The 21,461-nt window shown below is 42.4% G+C and overlaps 1 protein-coding gene, 1 long non-coding RNA gene and 1 other non-coding gene across 3 annotated transcripts; all 3 read left to right on the top strand.

Moving 5' to 3' along the window:
* The first annotated feature begins 4,881 nt into the window (after nt 1-4,881).
* Nucleotides 4,882-4,987, top strand: LOC145609930 (small nucleolar RNA R71). The gene has a single exon (XR_014106197.1). It is a non-coding gene; the product is annotated as a small nucleolar RNA R71 (small nucleolar RNA).
* A 2,604-nt stretch (nt 4,988-7,591) lies between these two features.
* LOC145607107 (uncharacterized) lies at nt 7,592-8,074 on the top strand. Its single transcript, XM_081662870.1, has one exon. The coding sequence runs from the start codon at nt 7,592-7,594 to the stop codon at nt 8,072-8,074; it is 483 nt and encodes a 160-aa protein (XP_081518996.1).
* A 1,057-nt stretch (nt 8,075-9,131) lies between these two features.
* LOC145609241 (uncharacterized) lies at nt 9,132-11,948 on the top strand. Its single transcript, XR_014105991.1, has 3 exons — nt 9,132-9,292; nt 9,392-9,499; nt 11,343-11,948. It is a non-coding gene; the product is annotated as an uncharacterized LOC145609241 (long non-coding RNA).
* The last annotated feature ends 9,513 nt before the right edge of the window (nt 11,949-21,461 follow it).

Below are 21,461 nucleotides of genomic sequence, written 5' to 3'. Positions count from 1 at the left end.
GTTGTTGTTGATGTTGTTGTTCCTCTTCATCATCTTCTTCCTCATCCTCATCGGAGTCGAAGTTGGGATGCCGAAAGGACTTGGGAACATGCCACACATTGTTGGCGATCCGAGCCAAAGAAGTCAAGCCGGGGTTAGGCAAGTAGCACCAATTCTCGTTGCCCCTAAGCCACTCATATCTCCCTTCGCTATAGCCCTTGGAGATGAATTGGATTTGACCCAATTGTTGCATATCGAGGTAGATGGAAGTACTATCCCCGATCTCCTTACAAAATGGGAGATAAGCATCGAGGCGAAGGCGAGTCAAGAGCCTAGTTACCATGCCCCCGCATGGGATCTCTCCCGTACTCCTCTTGCGAAGGTCCAAACAATATTGGGCAAAGATATACCCCAAGTTCAACCGGCCCACATACTCCGGGCGGGTAGACAACCAAAGGACCTTGAGCTCCAACTTGCTCAACTTCCCCAATTCTTGTTTGGGTAACAAAACATAGCCCAAAAGACGGTGTACAACCCTAAGGCAAGGTTGGTACACCGATGAGATCTTAGCCCTGTTGGTAATAAACTCGGTACCACCTGAGATGTCTTCCCACCATGAGTTTTGATCATACTCCGGAAAGATGTAATGTTCAACGTTGACAATATCCCCGTGGGGATCAAAATCCAGAGCGGCGTTGAACTCTTCCAATGAGTGGTCGAAGATGTGGTTGAACAATTGGAAACGCACCCTATATACCCCTCCTACGGGTACAAGCTCTAAGGCAGCCAAGAACTCCAAAGTAGGCTCCTTATAGGTGCGGTAGGCATCGGTGATGAAAGAACCCAATCGGAGATTTAGGAGCAACGACCGCACATCATTATCAATACCCAATTTCACCATATCGGGTTGGAAGTAGTGGCGGGTTTGTTTTAGGATTCTTTCTTCCTTCAAATTTTGGTAGAAGGTCTTTTGTTTGTCGGTGAAGTTTTTCTTTTTGGGAAGAGAGGTTGGGGGTCGTGTTTGAGTGGAGGAGGGGTTGGAAGTACTAGGCCTAGAAGATGTACTAGGCCTAGAGGAGGTACTTGGGCGAGGAGGTTCATCGATGCTAACATCGGTTTTCCGTTTCTTGGTGAGTTTCTTGAGGTATTTAGACATTTTGAGAGGCTAAGAAAGATCACCAACAACGAACAAGAAGCAAAACCAATGAACCAAGAATATCACACCCAAATTCACCACTTACTACCAAAATCACCAAACTCCAAATTCACACTTCCTTTCAATCAAAACCAATTCCAAACCAATCAATAACACCAATAATCCAAGAAAAACTCCTTTCAACAATTCAAGAACAACCACAAGACCAATACCACAATCACCACATACTACCCATATTCCAAAAATGCAACTCACAAGATTTCAACCAAAAATGATGAGAATCACTACAAAATCAACAAACAATACAATGTTATGCAAAATCAATCAATAAACATCACCAAATCACAACCAATATCAAGATCAAGCATCAAAAATCACAAAATCAATACTACACTATTCATGCTCATACAAATTTTCAATCTACGCAAAATTATGATATAAATGGCAAAATTAAAGCAAGGATTAGTGATTATACCATAAGAGAAGCAAGATTAACCAACTTAGAGCAACCAATTTGAACCCACAAAGAAAGCCCTAAATTTTCGGCCACCAAGAATAGGAGAGAGAGTGAGTGAAATTTGGGTCAATTTGTGAGGAATTTGTAGTGTAGAAAGATTTGTGAGTGATTTTGAGTGAAAATGGAGTGATTTTAGTGAGGATTTGAATGATTTTTGATGATGAATGAAGAGTGAGGAGTGCGCACAAGAGGGTTTTGAAAGGGGGTTGTTCGTGAGTAAGGTAAGGGAAATGAGGAAATGAAGGGAGGAAAGAGGAAGAAGAAGAGTATATGGTCGTCCAGCCATGTGCGGCCACACAGGACTGGTGTGCGCCCGCACATGCCTCGTGTGCGGCCGCACCTCCCTGTGCGTGCCCAATTCTTCCTTTTTCTCAACAAATTGATACTTACTGCCTATTTTGGTGCGCACATGAATCATGATGGTGATGAGGAACAACATAGGCAGTAGCTAAAATCATTTTCAAAGCCCTTAAAGTTGAAAATTCATGTGCTCACCACAAAAATTCACTAAGTATCAATTTCCTCCAACTTTCAAAACATGAATTTCCTATCTTACCTCTCTAAAATTCTTACCCTTTTACCTCAAATTTCGATTGAAATCGAACAAAATGTGATTTGTGCTATGAACACCTTCCATTCATCATGCATACTTGTAGAATTCCAATCCCGCAAAAGGTCATCCTAAAAATCCAATCAAGTAGAAAAGTGAAAGAAAAGACAAAGTAATAAAAGAAACAAAAATAAGAAAATTCAAAAATCAAAAGGGAAAATTTAGAAACTCCGGGTTGCCTCCCAGGAAGCGCTTGCTTAATGTCCTAAGCTCGACCCTTCCTCCAAATCATGGAGGGTCAAAGAACACCACCTTCTTCAAGGTGGTTGATAGAGCAAAATTTTCTTCAATTTTGAGCAACTTCTCATCGTTGCTTAATGAAACCTTCACAAAATTCTTTTCAAATTCTTCCTTCTCCTTTCTCAACTTCTTTCTTTTTCTTGCTTTCTTCGAGTCACGGGCCTTTTTCTTCGGCTTGACTTCAACATCTTTAATCATGGAAGCTTTCTCTTCATCTTGAGAATTAAGCTTGAACCAATTTGGAATCTCAATTTCTTTCTCATCCCTTGGCTTTTGAATTACAAATTCTTCTTCACTAACATCATCAAGACTTGCACAAACATCATCAACAATCTCAAAAACATCGTTAGTAGAAGAATCAATCATGCACACATCATTAATGGAACGAGAAAGACTAGCACATGCTATATCTTGCACACAAGATAAGGACTCATGCATTGGCTTCAACTTAAAACTCTCTTCCAATTTTCCACATCTCAAAGTGATTTGGCCTCCCTTCACATCTATTAAGGCTCCCAAGGTGGCTAAGAAAGGTCTCCCTAGAATGATTGGAATATGCTCATCCTCCTCAATCTCCAAAACAACAAAATCCACGGGAAAGACAAACTCTCCAATCTTTAAAGGGACATCATCAATTCTTCCCTTAGGAAGCTTAATAGAGCGATCAGCCAATTGAAGTGTTATATTAGATGGTTGAAGCTCACCTAGATCAAGCCTTTGAAAACCGAAAAGGGCATAATACTCACACTAGCCCCTAGATCACACAAAGCATTCTCAAAAACCATTTTCTTGATTTGACAAGGGATTGAAAAATTCCCCGGATCTTCCATTTTCTCCGGAAGCTCACCATGGATAAGAGCACTAAAACACTTCCCTCCTTCCACCGAACTACCCTCATCAAAATCTTCCTTCTCCTCTAGTATCTCCTTAAGGAACTTGGAGTACTTAGGCATATCGGGAATTGGCTCGGTAGAGGGTGTGGAATCATGGACTTCCTTAAGAACTTCAAGGAACTTCCCAAATTGCTCATCCATTTTGAATCTCAAATATTTTTGGGGATATGGTAGATCGGGAAATCTCTCTACCTCACTCATCTTTTCAACAACATATTCTTCTTTTTCCTCAACCTCACAATAAATTTCCTTGGACTCAACCCTCTCCACTTCATTCTCCATAGCACCACTCTCATCTCTTTCCTCTTTTGAACAAGAAACTCCCTCATTAAAATTATTTCCACCACTTGTGGCAATAGAGTACACGGGTTTCTTTGGTTCAACACCTTGGGAAGGCAAAGATGAAGGACTAGCATAATCCTTAATAGTGCTTGCTAATTGGGTAATTTGAGTCTCAAGCATCTTATTGTGGGTCATCATCTCATTGAATTTCTTATCACTAACCGCCATATAGGTGTTAATGATCTTGGTTTGATTATCAATCAATTCCTCCAAAGTAGTCCTAGGAGAAGAAGGTTGTGAATAGGAATTTTCACCTTGAGTCTTTGGAACAAATCCGGGTGGGGGACCTTTTTGAGCATTGTTTTGAAAATTTCCCCTTCCTTGATTGTTCCAATTACCCCTATTTTGATTTGAACCATAACCTTGATTATGGTTACCACCACCATGATTATGGTTACCATTATCTTGGTTATGATTTACATAACCTTGGTTTTGATTACCATAGCCTTGGTTTTGACTACCATAATTTTGGCTTTGATTTTGGCCACTATAACCTTGGTTATGGTTACCACGAGAACCTTGATTCCCTTGGTTCCTATAACCACCACCATGATTATAGTTGTCAAAATTGCCTTGGTTTTGGTAATTCCTATTCCATTGGCCTCTTTGATTATCAAACCTTTGAACATTGTTGTTTGACACAAAATTAACATGTTCACACTCATTGTTGTCAAACTCATCAACACATTCATTGTTGCAATTGCTAGAATCATGGTCATATGATCCACATACATCACAAAACAAACATCCCATAGGCATATTATGTGAAGTAGAAGGAGTTTGAGAGTTAGAAGTAGTACCTCTCCCCTTAATTTGGGAGGGAAGATTTGGAGCTTGGGAAGAGGAAGAAACACTCTCCAACTTGGCCTTGATCGCCGTCATCTCCTTTCCCAAGTTTGTCATTTGAGAGGAAAGATTGTTGATGGCATTAAGATGGTCCACCGAGTACAACGAAGATTGCTTGCTTGAAGAATCTCTTTCCCCATCTTGCCAATCTCTATAGTAAGTCACCACATCCTCTATTATGTCCACAACTTCTTCTTCGGTTTTGTTCATGATTGGACCACCGGCCCCTCCATCAAGACATGCTTTGCCTTGAGGACTCAAACCACCATAGAAGATTTGGATCAATTGATATGTTGGAATTCCGTGGTGAGGACATTCTCTTTGGTACTCCTTGAATCTCTCCCATGCCTCATAAAGACTCTCATTTGGCTTTTGCTTGAATCCTTGAATTAAAGCCCTTGCCTCCGCCGTTTTCTTTTGAGGATAGAAACGGGACAAGAAAGCTTTAGTGACATCATCCCAAGTTCTCAATGAATTGGGCTTCACCTCTTTGTCTAGCCATTCCAAAGACCTTCCTATGAGGGAGAAAGGGAACAACTTAAGGCGGATGAATTCTTGAGACACTCCATTAACCTTGATCGTGTTGCAATATTTTTCAAACTCCTTAAGATGGTTCAATGGGCTCTCGTTCTTTGCCCCACTATATTGTCTCCTCTCAATTAGGGTGATCATTGCCGGCCGAATTTCAAAGTCGTTTGCCGGTGTTGTAGGTGGAGCTATGCCGCTCTCGAACCTATATGCACCGGGTACTCCCAATTCTTTCAAGGCAACTCTTGGTTGTTCTCCCATGACTTGCTCTTGTTCAATCTCTTCTTCGCTTGAGGAACTATAATCCAAAGTCTTGTTTGCTACTCTCCTCCTTGAGAGAGTTCTTTCAATCTCCGGATCAAAGGGAACAAATGAGCGATCTCGGGACCTATGCATACAAAACTCAAAGAAAATATAAGTAGCACGGCTACAAGTGTAGCCTAAAGTGTAAAATCTTTTTGTATTTTGCAAATGAAATGAAATAGACTCAACAACAACATGCACTCAAAGCACCATTCCCCGGCAACGGCGCCATTTTGATGGGAAGGAGAACGGTAGGTCGTTGGGTTACCACGCCACCCAATCAAACAAAATTTGTAACTTAACAAACCCCTATTTAGTGTAGTGGTAAGTCAAGGTCGAACCCAAAGGAATGGAGGTCGAATGCACAATGTCTAAGTCAAGCTATTTCGAAATCAAGTAAAAGGGGTTTATGAAGGAAACTAGAGCTGGAGCTAAATGATGCAAGAACTTATATGAAATCAATCTAAAGACACTAGGGCAATGGATCCACATGTAATCGTAATGGAAAATGGTAATTTGGGAGGTCAAACCGACTAAGTCAAGTGATATGAAGGAAAATTATCATGTATCCAAAAGAGCATACCAAGATGGTTCACCTAGAGGTCTAACTAGCGTCAACTACGCTAAACACTACCTAGGGAACGTCACAAAGTACCTCAATCGTGAAATTGCAAGTTACTAATCAATGGTCCGTATCATAGCAAGCTCACAATGCAATCTAGTGCAATAATCAAAGATGGCCAAACCTCAATTAATCACACACATGCACATGAATTATCAACCAAATTTAATCATATCATCAACTCCATCAATTATCCCCAAATTACTCTATCCATCATTCAAACATGCTTCACCATTTCCCTAGCTAGAAAACTACTCACTAGCCATAGGAATCAAGATCAAAACTACAACAATCATCAATTTCATCATCAACATAATTGAAATCAAAGATTAAACCAACAATCAATCAAAATCAATCAAAAATCAATTAAACTACAATCAATCATCAATAACATGGAAAACAAATGAAATCAACTAGAATCAAACTTGTATTGAAATCAAGAAGAAGATCCTTACAAAACTTTGATCTAAAGATCAAATACAATGAGGAATTCTTGAGCAATCACCAAAAATCATGAGTTTCTCTCTCTAAAGTTCTTGAGTTTCTCTCTCTAAAATTCTCCCAAAAACTAACTATCCCAAAATCAATCTAAAAACTTCTTGCTAAAAATAGGTAGAAATAACTATATATACAAAGAGGAGGTCGGTATTGACGCCCAAAAATAGACCCTCGTAGGTGCGGGCGCTCGGAGGAGGGAGAATGGTGCGCACGGGGCACACCCAGATTGGTGCGCCCGCACGCACCAGGTGTGCGGCCGCACCCGACCAATGTGCGGCCGCACACCACCTTGGTGCGCCCGCACATATCTGGGTCTTTCCCCCTTCTTCTCTTCGTCCTAGCTGAAGCGGTGCACACGTCCTAGATGATGATGATGGAGGACAAAGCAGGCAGAAACTTTCTTGAATTTCTTGAAAAGTATAAGCCATGAAGAAGGCATATACAAAGCCTTGAAGCTTGCCTCTTGGATCCACCCTTGACTTGAAGCTTCTTGCACCATCTTTAGGCATGAAAACAATGAAAGTTCATAGAGAGGAAGCTCGGGAATTCTTGGACAATCAATTACCACCTACAAATAAATGACAAAAAGCAAGTAAAAGAGAAAAATAACAAGTAAACTAGAAAAAGCATGAAATAGAGAAACTAACTACAAAAAGCATAAAATGAAGAAAACAAGAATAAAACTAAGGAAAACTAAAGAAAAGAGAGATAAAATGAAATAGAAATCATCCAAAAAGGAACCAAATGAGTGCCATAAATGTCACTCATCATTTCTATACATAGAAAATCCGAATATCCTAGCTAAATAAATGGGAATTTTCGGCCATTTAATATAATAAATAAAATATAATTTTGCATTAATTAAAATATCTGAAATATGTAAATAATCCGGTTTTTAAGATAAGATAAGTGGATAATAAATCTTATCCAAAATAATGATTAGCTTTCAAAATGCTTTTGGCGCCAAAATTCAAGTATTATTTTGGCTCCAAATAATAAATTTACTAAAATACCCTTTTTATAAAATACTTCTTAACTAATTAATTAGAAAATACGTATGAAAATATGGGGTATTACATCCTCAGCTTCAAAAAACAAGTTATTCGCTGATAGACAAGCAGCAGCTCGGAAAGACGTTGAACGGGCCTTCGGAGTTTTACAAGCTAGGTTTGCTATACTGCGACAACTGTCAATTGCTTTCTATGAAGACATATTGTGTGATATAATGAAAGCTTGTATCATTATGCACAACATGATTGTAGAGGGTAAACGACAAAACTACACTCGTGCAGAAGTTTTGAGACAGTACTATGAAGAAGATCGCCCACAACGTACAACCATAAGGTCGGGACCGAGTACAAGTGCCATGGTGAACAACGACGAGCCTTTCGAATACAATGTCAGACGTCCACTCAACATTGAATTTGACACGTATGTTCAGAGATTGATAGCCCTTTGTGATAGGGAGACCCATTTATCTCTCAAACAAGATTTGGTAGAGCACATTTGGCAAAAATATGGTCCTAATAATGCCGAATAAATTATTGTAATGTGTAATTAATTACTCCTGTCTATGTTAAAGTAAGGTTAACTTATAATAATCATCTGAGTCCAAAGTATTTGTATCGTCATTTTAAATTCCATTGTATTTTTATATTAATGTAATGTAATTAAGAAATGTGGCTTTAATTAAATAATTAAGTTCAAAAAAACGTTGTTTAATAGTAAACTATTTTGGTTTTAAAAAATAATTAAAAAAAAATTAACAACAAAACAGAAATTTTATATTGTAATTAATTAAACCAAAACTCAAATTTTATAACGTCAATTGTATTCATAACTGTATCCTACTTAGAGATGGCAATGGATTGGATTTGGATCGGGTGGAGCTTCACCCACATCCATCCATTACCCTAATCACTCCATCCACATCCATCCGTCATCCGCTTCACCCATCATCCATATCCGTCTGTCCATCATCCGCGGATGAAACGGGTGGAGCGGATGACTAATGGATGAGTTTTAAAGTTGAAAAAAACTCACATAAACTTTTATTTTTGGTTATTTGTACAATAGTTTTATTAATAAAAAACAAAACAATAACAATATATTGTTTGAAAAATTAATTTGCAACAAAAAATACATATAATTTTCTTGCACATTTCATATTGTATTATTAAAATTCTTAGATTAAAAAATTATTATATGTTAAACGGGTGGGTGGATGGTTAGCGGGTGAAAAAAGTATCATCCACATCCGATCCGATCCATCATCCGTTTCATCCATCACCCGCTTCTCATCCATTTAATTCGGGTTTTCGTCCATTTATTTATTGAGGGTGGAGTGGGTTAGTGGATATCCACTTAATATTGCCATCATTCCTAGTACTTTAAACAATTATCAAAAAAAGAATATTTAAATTAAAAAAGGTGATGTGTATTTATAGGAAATAGTAGGAGAGATAGGAGGAAGTATTAGCCACTACCAGGTATTGGCCCCCTTGTCCATTACCTGAATAAAAAACTAATATTTGCAGTTAAAATAAAGACAAAATAAATTAGGGGGGGTAAATGGAAAAAGGGTTGGGTAAAAAAAGGACGCAGGAGAGAGAAAGTTACTTTCCCCCATTATTTGGTCCTCTTCTCGTGAAAAAACTTCCGGCGCTGGTGTAGGATAGTGAAGTTCTTTCTAAACCAAGGTTCTGTGGCGAATTTGGCTTATAATTCTCGGTAAAATCTGCAGATCCACCTTAATCGAGTAAGCAACTTGTTGAATTTTGGTAATGTTGTTAATTTATTGGAAAGTTAGGGTTGGTTAGTCAATTAAGTAATCTGTTATTTGTCTGGTGTTTTACAGGGAGAATTGTAAATGGAAGTAGGTGAAGCTTCTTGTAGAAATTGTGACGACCATGAATTTGAAGAGTTAGACTTGGATCCGGATGAAGCGGATGTATGTATGAAGGAGGTGTGTTTATTAGTAATTGGATTTTTTTTAATGGTTTCAAGAATAAAATTGTGTTTATTGTTGGATTTGATTTATTAAAGATATAATTATTTAAGTATAATTGGATATGTATATCTGGACTTAAGATTTGAGTACTATATAAGTTTTTGATTTTTGTTAAGATTTAGTACACCTGAAGTTATATGCTTTTGTTGTCTTGATTTTTGTTAGATATGAGGAATAAATGAATATTAGTTTGTGAGTTTTGATTTTTGTGGGAAGATCTTGATAATGTTAGTTTTAAGTGAAGGTTTTTTTAGTTAGATTTGTTAACTAATTTGTTTGCTTATGGCAAGGGTTTTTTTTCTTTTTTTTTTTTTTGCTAATAAATTTGTTAAGTAATTAATTAATTGGCCTCACCAGAGGAGGCATAATTTGATCTGTATAGAATTGTTATAACTATGACAGGTTGGTATCATGATCTAACCCAGTTGCCCCATATTTCTTTCCCCTTCGCACTGCAGGCCTAAACTCTCAGCTGTGCTTTGCTGCATTCCTCCTTGCCATAGGTCTCGCTGCACTGCACTTCCTTATCACAAAATTTCGTCATGGGGGTTTTTCATGATCTAAATTCTTATATTCCCTCGGGTTACCTTCCTTTGATCTTCTTTCAATGCTGCTGGCAAGCCTACTCTCCGCTATCTTGATAGTAGCCCACGGATTTGCTTGGATTTTCTTAAATAAAATCTTGTTTCTAGCCTCCCAAACCCCTTCAAGAACCATGACAAAAAGAGTATAGTTATCCTCTAGCTTTCCTTTCGTCCCACACAACATTTTTTGTCAGCTGGGTTAGATCATGAAAATACCCAAGGGAAAGACCACTACTAGAACTATAAGAAAGACCACTAATAGAATTATAAGAAAGACTACTGAAGTAATGATTACTACTAGAATTAAAAGAAAGACTACTACTAGAATTATAAGAAAGACTACTAGAGTGATGATTACTACTAGAAGTATAAGAAAGACTACTAAAGTGATGAATAAGAAAGACTACACTTTGTACCTATGTTTTCTTGTGTTCCCATCCCACCTCTTTCATATCAACCCCCCCTCTCTTTCATTCGCACTCGTAGTTTTCCTGTGTACATCTATAACTCTTCCAACTTCCTCTTGTAAATTAACTGCGAATTTGAATTTTTATTATATTTGCCTTTAGCATAAGATTTAATGCTATAGTCTAGTATGATACTAGAATATGAATTTGTTGCATGTGGTCTAGTATGATACTAGAATATGAATACTAGAATATGATGCAGCAGATGAGCAATGACCAGTTGATTTGTGCTAAACATATGACCATGTAGTGGGTGTAGTTACATGTCATTATAATATAGAAAATAATGCTGAATTATAATTGTATAATTAATCTTGATTATATGTGGATAGATTGAATTGGTTAATAGATTGGTATAATTATTCACATAGTGAATAAAAAATGCACCTATAATGAATCTAATTAGTTGTTGATGTTGATTATTCACATAGTGAGACTTGCAAATTGATTATGATATGTTGGGATGTGTTACAAAATCTGGGTTGTCTTGCCTAAATTCTTGAATGCATATTTTAAATGTAATTTGGCTCGTCTTGCTAAACTCTAGATTTGAATGCATATTTTAAATGTAATCTGGATTGTCTTGCCAAAACTCTCTAGGCCCTTATTTTCTTACATTGGATATTGTTTTGATAATTTAGCATTACAAGTGTCATTTTTTATAATGATCATTTTTTTTATTATTAATATTTATATTTGCTTTTCTATTCTCAAATTGTTTACTTGTAAGTTATGGATCTTATACAGGATGAATGTGAAGTGGAGGTAAGGGAAGGATCGAAGGAGGAGCACATACTGCCATCATGTATCATGTGATACAGAGGAAAGAGAGGGTTCTAAAATGTTTGGACATCTTTGGTACCCTTGAAGGTTGGATTGTTGATAATGAAGGGCAGCAGGAGGATGTTGTGAACCGTCTGGAAGTGGGTCTGTCATTGCTTAGATCATCAACGACTACTGAACTTGGGGCATAACTGCAATGGGTGGTGTTTCTTTGTTTTTATAGCACTACGAGCCCTAGGGTCCCTTGAATCGGGTCGGGCCCGGTCCGAAAATTTTTTTGGGGCGGGTTTGGGAATGCATTTTAAGGCATATTTAGTTGATTTTTTTTAGACCCGGCCCGAAAATGGCCCGACCATTTTGGGCACAAAAAATTTGACCCGGCCCGACATGGGGGCATAATTTTTTAGCTTCGACCCGGCCCGTCTAATGACCACCTCTACTCCTCTAGCTAGTATATAATAGACCTTCTTGGACTTGGTGAAAAGAAAAGTAATAATGTAAACAAAAACTATACGAGTACTTCGTATTTGATAACCTTTTATTTTCTCTTTTGGTGCTTTCATACTATTATTTTAGTTTATCTTTTGCTATAAATTTTTATAGATGGTTACATTATTAATTTTACTAACATTCATATACAGTTACTGCAATTCATATACTGTTAAACAATTTTAGACACGGTTATTGTGTTCATTTAACACATTTGGTTTACGTAGTAATTTATTAGATTACACGAAATTTTGCCAACAACTACCATTTAAATGACCACTTTTGAGAACAACTACCATTTAAATTTTTTTTTGAAAAAACTACCACAAAAACACAAAAAGTTTGAGTGGCACTACCACATTTATGGTTCTTGGCTAGAATCTTCGTTTTTGGGGCATATTTTATAAAATTTGCCTCTAAAAAAACCAATTTAAATGACAATATTGCTCTACCTTAACCTTCAATTGGATAATACACTTCAATTGTCCCAAATCCCCCAACTTCGTAAAGCCCTTCATTCAAATATTTTAACCATAAACCCTTATTTCAAGATTTAATTGAGAAATTAAATCAACTATAATGCGAAATCAAAGATGATTGACCTATAATTTTGTTTGATTATTGAAATCTCTTGTTTACTATACCAAAATTGATTGAAATTTTATAAACTAGGCTACCTCAACTGAAAAGTGGTAGTGCTACTCAAAGTTTTTGTTACTTTGTGGTAGTTTTTAAAAAGAAAATTTTAAATGGTAGTTGTTCTCAAAAGTGGTCTTTTAAATGGTAGTTGTTGACAAAATTTCCCCTAGATTACATCTCCTTCGTTTTTTGGTACTTGTATTAGCAACACTCACTTTTCCTAACAGTATGAAAATGCATAATAAAATTATAAAAGTTGTTTTGGGTGTTTTTTGTCCCTCGGGAGAGTTACGGCTCGAAGACTAGTCCGGAGCGGCCTGTACCTGCAATACAAACGGAGACACCTGTTGGTTGGTGCTCCGCCTCCAACGATCAAGTTAGTAACTTGAAAGGAGAGAAAAAGGTGCGGAAATTTAGATGGGGATCTGCTAGGATTTCTAGCTCAGTTGTCTCTATCAAAGGGACAGTTTGTAGTAAAATGGAAAAACGTGCCCTCCAAAAGAGGGGAATCTCCCTATTTATAGGGTCCTTGGGATTTGTGCCCCTGATTAGGTGACAGAACCCTAATCAGTGATGGGCTGCGCCGCATTGCGGCTTTCTCGGGATTTGGGCCTGAAGGCCAACATTTTCCCCCCCAAATATCTGGGATGACACGTGTCAAACAGGGATAGGTCCATTTTGGACCATCCCCGGGCTGACACGTGTCGCCCTCTGATTGGGCGACATGGCGGGGTAAAATTACCCTAAACATTTGCCCCTCACAGATGTGACGTGGCACGCCACGTGGCATCTGTGACACGTGTCACACTTTGAATGGTGGTAATTTTACCGCCAAAATTTACTATTCAACTTCTGAGTAAATTACGGGAATACCCCTTCATTTACCCTCTTTATATAGCCGTTTACCCTCATATTTTTGGTACGTTTCACAAAAAAATTCAGAGTAAACTTAGAGAGAATCTTGAAAGAGAGAGCAGAAGTCATCCGTCTGAGTCAGACGCAAGTTCAAAGAAACTCAGTCGCACCAACACAGGCGGACCCGTCTACCTTCAGATCTCAAATCTAAAGGTACCGTCTCTAACTCTCTCAACTCTTTTTTCATTTTACCTCTTGTATATATTCCTTGCAATAAATGGATTCATCACCAACACACACGGCACAACCTAGGGTAGAATCAAGCCGTTCACCAGGGACGGCTGAGTCTAGGACTGGTAGTGCCGTCTCAAGGTGTTGGGACCACCCTCATGCTTGGATTCCGACCATTTGCGCGTCTGTGCAGGACACAATGGCTCGGACAATGCAGACGGCACAAGACCCAAATTATAGAAGCGAAGGCTCAGGCGGCCAAACGCCTGAGGGAGAGACGTCTGGCTCTGAACACCAGACGGCTCCGGAGAGATCCCCTCCGCGTGGCCCCCCAACTCCTCCTGATTCATTTTTGGAAGAATTCGACCAAAGCGGGGAGGAGGTCGACGACCAAGGCGGGGACGAGGGCGACGACCAAGGCGGTGAGGAGGCCGCCTCAGCTTCCGTTTCCCAATCTGGGGAGGAGACGGGAAGCGGACTTGACGTCTCTTCTTCTGAGAGTAGTGATGATCTTCCTCCGCTTGTGGATAGCGAGGAAGAAGAAAGGAAGAAATGGAAGGAGAAGGATGATCCCTTCAAAATCCACGTCTCCTTGAAAGACAAAGACCTTATGGAAAAAGGTCTTGAAAATGTTTTGAAGATGCACCCAATGGGAGACGGGTGGAAAATAAGGGTGCCTCCCCCAGACGGCACTATCTCCTGGGAAGACACTGAACGCAACGTAAACGGCTACTTTGGCTGTTATGAAGCGACGTTCAAGGCGGGTCTTCGCTTCCCCCTTCACCAGGCGGTGAAGGCAATTTTGAGAGGCTATGGCCTCGGAGTCTGGCAACTCACCCCCAATTCTTGGGAAAATATTCTGGGGTACGTTGCCGCCTGTGAATTCCAAGGAATTCACCCCGGCTGGGAAGCCTTCGCTAAGATGCATTATCTTAGCCGCAACCCAGGCGGGTACAGAGCGTGGTATACTCTAACCACGTTCCCCCAATATATGATGACCTTGGATAAGGTCTCCAAGTTTGACGGCTAGAAGCATAGGTTCTACCTGCTGACGGCTCCCACCAGGCGGGAGAACTTCGAGCTCCGCCAGTACAATAAGAAGCCCGACCTTCTGGGTCGGAAGTGTTGTCTTCCCCGGATCCCGGATGAGGACTTCGACAAAATAATTGAGGCTGACTTCTTCGGCCTGACAGACGCGAAACTGTCAACCGGGGAGACAATAAAAGTCCCCAAGAACTGGATCCCCAAAAGCGCCTGGTTTAGGGATGAGAGCTTCCTAGCCGCCTGCGGGCTAGGGCACATGTTTGACAGACGTATGCGCCTGGATACCTTCCGTCTGTAGTACTTTTGTGTCGGAAATATTTTTTTATAATGTTCTAACTGATTTCCCGTTTGTTCTTGCAGAAGAAGCATTAAACATGTTGCCTGAAGAGAAGACCCCCAAACGGTCCTCTGCGCAGATCCGCCGAGACTTGGCGGAGGCCCAGGCGCGGGAGCTGAAGGCCAAGGTAAACGCCTGACCATTTTGTGAGTTTACTTTCAAAGTTTTCTTTCTTCGTCTGCTAACATTAAGTTGTTATTTTTTCAGGGAGGCAAGGTGGACAAGACGTTTGAGAAGAACCTCAAACGGGCAAGGGAGGAGACCACCGTCTCCAACCCCAGCAAGTCCTCCAAGAAGGCCGCCTCCTCTGCAACTCCCGACGCCCCATCCGGGAGACAAATGCGGATAGCGGGGAGGAAGGAGAAAGTGACCGGCTCTCTTGGCCTAGACTTGGCCAACCCTCTTCCTGCAAACGGGGGGTTCTCAACGGCTGCCAGCGGCTCTCGCCTGGCCGGCTCTGCGGGTAAGAACCCTTTTGAATCCCCGCCTGAGCTGGGATGGCCGTTGCGAGTGAAATCACACTCCCAGCAGACGTCATCCTCAGACGGTCGAAACCAAATAGGCGCTGCTTTAGTATCTCAATCTAACGCTGATTATGGTGCAGATCAATCGCCCCGTTGGCCAGACGTCCAGAAGCATGCCAAGGCCATGCTGGATGCTGTCAGCAAACGGGATAAGGATGCTATCCCGGGGATAGAGACGTTCAATCTTGAACGTATTCTGACCCTCCTGACTGAGGTAGTATACTTAATCAATTTTTTCAATAACTTTTTCCAAGTCTTTCCCCGCTTGCATCATTAACCTTGCTCGTTTTTGCAGGCCTTGCTGCGGGTAGACGGGCTCAAGCGTCCTTACACCCGCAAACGGGATGAGGTAAGACGGTCCAAGCAGGCCGCCACAAACGCCGATGATGTTGCTTTGTACTCCTGTATAGTTAACGATCTAAAAACTAAAGCAACCGAAATGACACAGGCGGCCAGGATTGCTGAGCTGGAGACGAGTCTGCAGGCGGCCAACAAAAAGGCTGAGACTGCCGAGGCGGCCCAAAAACAGGCGGAAGCGGACCTCCCTAAACTCAGGGAGGACCTCAAGAAAGCTCAAGAGAGCCTCCAAACGCTTCAAGGAGTCTCTTCAGAGAATGCTGATCTGAAGAGCAAAATTGCCAAGTTGGAGGAGGAGGCGGCCAAAGCTCAGGGGAACTTCCGAGCAACTCTCCAGGCGGAGCAAAACCGTCTGGTTGCTGAGATGGCCGCCGATAACGAGGCTATGATGAGGATCGCCTGGAGCGCCTTGTATCCTGAAAAGGATTATGGCGTCTGGGCTCTGGCTCACAAGTATGCTGATGAAGTCAAATACTTGCGAGAGAAGGGTGAGCCAGAGCCTGAGTCCTTCCTTGCCTGGGCTGAAACTGAGCAACCTGAGCCTGAAGCCGAAGCTGAAGCTGAAGCTCCAGAGGTTGAGATCCTTGAAGAGGAGGAGAGGAACCAGGAGGGGCCGCCTGCAGGGCAGTAGTTTCAGCGGCTGTGTGCCAAGTCTTCTTTGTTTTATTTTTTCTGCGGCAGTATGCCATTGATTGCTTTTCCGGCCTGTGTGCCGAGTGTCTTTGTATCTTTACCGGCTGAGGAGCCGTGTTTTGTCAAACAATTTCTCTATTCCCGGACGGGGTCCGGATAACATTTTCCCTACCACAGTCGTTTGGTTGGGTGGGTAATTTAATGAATACACCGACTGAGTCGGTTTTGATCTTTTTTGCGCTTGTGTTTGCCTTTTCAATTTTTCGCATTTTCAATTTTTGCCTAACTTATTGAAAGCATCCGGCGAATTTAGCCTAACTTATCAAAAGTACGCGGCTGTCCTTGCCCCTGGACGGCTGTGTGGTTGGTTTCAAATGGAGTTGGTTGATTGACTTGGGAACGTCTAATGCTGCAAAGAGCATGATACGTTTGTAAGTCAATCAATCACAGTAGTGATTGCCCCAAACCAAGTGCACAGCCGTACATTTACAGGCATTTCCGCTTCTACCTAGACGGTGTTGCCCGTCTAGGTGAAGTTCATATAGCCATTGCACAACTCTTTTGTCCCAAACGAGGATGTGTACAATTTAAATGCGAAAAATGCTAAGTAAGAATTGCAGTCGGTCGCCGACTGATGTCCGTGGACATCCGGGTTCCCAACCTTAATCATTCTTTAAGTTGTTCAGGCAGACGGCTATGAATGGCTGATTCAGCCATCCAATTGTGGCCGCCTGCATTGGTACGTAGAGTAAGCAAGTTGGCTTCTCTCTGCGACGATTGCACCCGGAGGGGTGTCGCCAGACGCCTTAGTCCATGTAGGAACAGGCGAATTTATAGGAAACCAGCCGTCTGGCCATTGGCCTCTGGTCTTGTTTGAGACCGGCTGTGTAGCCACTAAGCGTTTTTGTGCTTAGCTTAATTATCTGGCCTTTGGCCTCTCGTCAATCAGACGTTAATTCAGTTTCCAAGTATCAAACTCAGAGAAATAAACATGTAACCCGTCTGGATTTCAGGCGGGGTATAAGACAATCAAGAGTGAAAACAAAAAGCAACTTCTCATTAATGTACACTTCTTGTTTACAAAAATTATTACAAAATCTCAGAAGTAGTATTTTTTCAAATTATCTACGTTCCAAGTTCTAGGCAGGCGCCTGCTGTCTGGGGTTTCCAGGCGGTAGGTGCCGTCTCTTACTTCTTCATAAATCCGGTAGGGGCCTTCCCAATTAGGAGTTAGCTTTCCAAGCTCATTGGCCCTACCGGTTGCCTCCATTTTCCGTAACACTAGGTCATCCACTTTCAAAGGGCGCCTGTGTACTCTCTTGTTGTAGGCTCTTGTCATTCTCAGACGGTAAATCTCATGACGCAAGGCGGCATTGCCCCTGCGCTCTGGAAGTGAGTCCAATGCCAGGCGCATTGCCTCCCAGTTTGCCTCTTCATCATATAGCATGACTCTGAGAGTCGGCTCATAGTGCTCGATGGGCAAGACGGCTTCAGCACCGTAAACCATGAGAAATGGGGTTTCACCGGTTTCCCCCTTGGCTGTTGTCCGGATGGCCCATAGGACATGAATTAATTCCTCAGCCCATAAGCCACCGGCTCTTTCAATTTTCTTCTTTATACCGTCTGAGATCAGTTTGTTGAAGGCTTCAACTTGGCCGTTTGCTTGGGGACGGCCGACTGATGCAAAATAACTTGAGATCCCCTGATCTCCCAACCAAGTTTTAAGCTGAGGCGTCTCAAACTCAGGACCATTATCAAACACCATAGACATAGGAACCCCATACCGGGTGATAATATTCTTCCAGATGAAGGAGATGACGTCTGATGTCTTGATGTTCTTTACCGCCTCAGCCTCTACCCACTTGGTAAAGTAATCCACAGCCACCAAGATGTAACGCTTTCCGCCTAGAGCAGGCGTGTAAGGACCCAAGATGTCCATGCCCCATTTTGCAAACGGGATTGGGTTGTGGATGGCCGTCAGATCAGTAGCCGGACGGTGAATAAGTTTGCCAAATTTCTGGCACTTGTCACATTTTCTCACCAATTCCTTGGCGTCTGCCTCTAGAGTGGGCCAAAAATAATGTCGTCTGGCTCTGACGGCTAGAGATCTGCTGCCTATATGGGAGGCGCAAAATCCTGAGTGCAAGTCTTCGAGAACTTCCTTCCCCTTTTTAAGGGTTACACACTTCAAAAGAGGCTTAAGAAACCCCGCCTTGAAGAGCTCTCCATTTCTCAACTCGAAGCTTGCAGCTCGCTTTTTCAGAACGGCTGCCTCCTGTGGCGAATCAGGAAGTGTCCCGTCTGAGAGATATGCCCGGATGCCATCCATCCAGGTAGAGCTTCGGTCTAGGATTCCAATGGGATCTTCATAAATGCTTCTTTTTTCAATTACTTCCCAAAAGACTGACCGAGGCGTATCATGGCAGGCGGAGGATGCAAGCTTTGACAAGGCATCCGCCTGGTGGTTATCAGACCTGGGTACTTGATGCAAATGGAACTCCTCAAGTGACCCAACCTCCTCTTTGACCGCCTGAAGATATTTGATCATAGCCGGGTGAGTTGCTTCAAATGTTCCCTCATATTGGCTAACGACCAACTGTGAATCAGAGTAGGCGTCAATTTTTGTTGCCCCTGCCGCCTTACACATGCGGATTCCGGCTAGCAGGGCTTCATATTCCGCCTCATTGTTTGAGGCCTGAAACTTGAACCGTAGTGCATACTCATATCTGTCCCCCTCAGGAGACTCATAAATTATGCCTGCACCACAGCCGTTCTTTGTTGAACTCCCGTTTACATACACTTTCCAAACCTAATCAAGATTATCCGGAGCCACCGGACGGGTCATTTCCACAATGAAATCGGCAAACGCCTGACCTTTCACTGCCTTTCTTGGTTTGTAAGTGATTTCAAGACTTTGCATTTCAATAGCCCATTTTAACATTCTGCCGGATGACTCCAAGGTAGACATTGGCCGCTTGAGTGGCTGGTCGGTGTAAATCACCACCGGATGAGCCAGAAAGTAAGGCTTCAACTTTTTGAATGCCATGTACAAAGCAAGACCAAAATTTTCAACCACGGGGTACCGGAGTTCAGCATTTTTAAGAACATGGCTAATAAAGTAAACCGGGAGCTGGACGCCGTCACGCTCAGCAAGGAGAACGGCACTGAGAGCATGATCTGAGACGGCTAAATACATATACAACGTCTCCCTAGGCAGAGGGCTGACCAACCTAGGCAGAGAGTGCAAGTGCTCTTTTAGCTTCTAGAATGCCGTCTCAACATCGTCTCCCCATTCAAACCTGGTCTTCTTCCTGATTGCTTGGAAGAAGTAAAGGCATTTGTCACCTGACCGGCTTAGGAACCTTCCCAAGGCGGCCAGGCAACCAGTTAGTCTCTGAACTTCCTTGACAGAACGGGGTGACTTCATGTCAATTACCGCCTGTATCTTTTCGGGGTTAGCCTCTATCCCCCTTTGATCAATCAGGAATCCGAGAAACTTCCCAGACTCAACACCAACGACGCATTTCTTGGGGTTTAACATGACCTTATGCCGCCTGAGGGTGGTGAATGTTTCTCGGATATCAGCAAGGTGATCCGTCTGTTGCTTGGATTTGACTATCATGTCATCTATGTACGCCTCCACATTCCTCCCAATTTGATTAATGAAGACCGTATTAATCATCCGTTAGAAGGTGGCAGGCGCATTCTTCAAGCCAAACGGCATCACAGTATAACAGAATAACCCCAAATCAGTGACGAAGGCCATCTTCTCTTGATCTTTTTTCCAGAGGGGTATCTGATGGAAGCCGGAGTAGGCATCCATAAAGCTCATCAAGGCATGACCGGCTGTAGAGTCGACCAGACTGTCGATCTTTGGAAGCGGGTAACTTTCCTTTGGACACGCCTTGTTGAGGTCTGTGTAGTCAACACACATGCGCCAGGTCCCATTCGGTTTCTTAACAAGGACCACATTGGCCACCCAGTCGGGGAAATTACAGGGCCGAATGAACCTGGCGTCTAGCAGCTTTTTAACTTCGGCAGCTGCCGCCTGACTTCTTTCCTCGCCATGGTTTCTTTTCTTTTGCCGGATGGGCTTCTTTTTGGGATCCACGGCGAGTTTGTGGACAGCGAGATCCGGGCTGACGCCTGGCATCTCTTCCACTTCAAAGGCAAAGATGTCTTTGAATTCTTTCAGCAGCAGGTGCAAGCTTGCACCCAGAGTAGCGTAAGCAACCGTCCCAACCTTCACAGTACGCTCTGGACGACTGTCGTCCAGAACGAGATCAACATTTTCTCCAGCCGGTTGGGGACGGAGCTCATCTGACCGTTCCCCGGTCAGTGATTGCTATTTTTTCTCTTTCTTCACCTCCACCAGCAGAGGCGCTTTTCTCTTCTTACCAACGGCTGGTGGGGCAGGGTTGGCATCCTTGACATCGTCAAGGTCTATTGGTTCCTTCTCTTGGCCGTCTGGGGCCACAGTATCTTTCACAGCTGAGAGATAGCACTCCCTAGCCGTCTTCTGATCCCCGTTTAGGGAACCAACAGTGCTGTCATCCCGCTCATACTTGATGAGCATGAGAGACGGGATAATCACCGCCTTGGCTTCGTTGAGGGTTGGCCTACCAAGGATGATATTGTAGGCGGTCAACTCCTCCACGACCAAGAACCTGACGACAATATGTCGTCCCTGGCCTTTTTCTCCCAGCCGGATGGGCAAGTCAATTCTGCCGGCTGGGTAGACCATCCCACCCCCAAAACCAACCAAGGGGTGGGTGACCGGATGCATGCTGCTGACATTGTATTTCAGCTTCTGCAGGCACCGGAGGCTGATAATATCCGACGAGCTGCCGGTGTCAATAAGGATCCGTCCAACCAACTGGTTGGCAACCTTACATTCAATGACGACCGGGTCGTCATGCGGACGGCGGACGCTGCCCCTGTCCTTCTCAGTTATGAGGACGTCTGGGAAGGTGG

The sequence above is a fragment of the Chenopodium album genome, chromosome 23 (assembly GCF_948465745.1).
Source record: "Chenopodium album chromosome 23, dcCheAlbu1.1, whole genome shotgun sequence".
Classification (NCBI taxonomy): Eukaryota; Viridiplantae; Streptophyta; class Magnoliopsida; order Caryophyllales; family Amaranthaceae; genus Chenopodium; species Chenopodium album.
The sequence above is the reverse complement of the archived record's forward strand: the minus strand, read 5'-3'. Positions and strand labels throughout refer to the sequence as shown.

What these genes read in the sequence shown, in the direction of transcription:
- LOC145607107 (XM_081662870.1), top strand. Translation starts at nt 7,592, where the DNA reads ATGAAAATATGGGGTATTACATCCTCAGCTTCAAAAAACAAGTTATTC.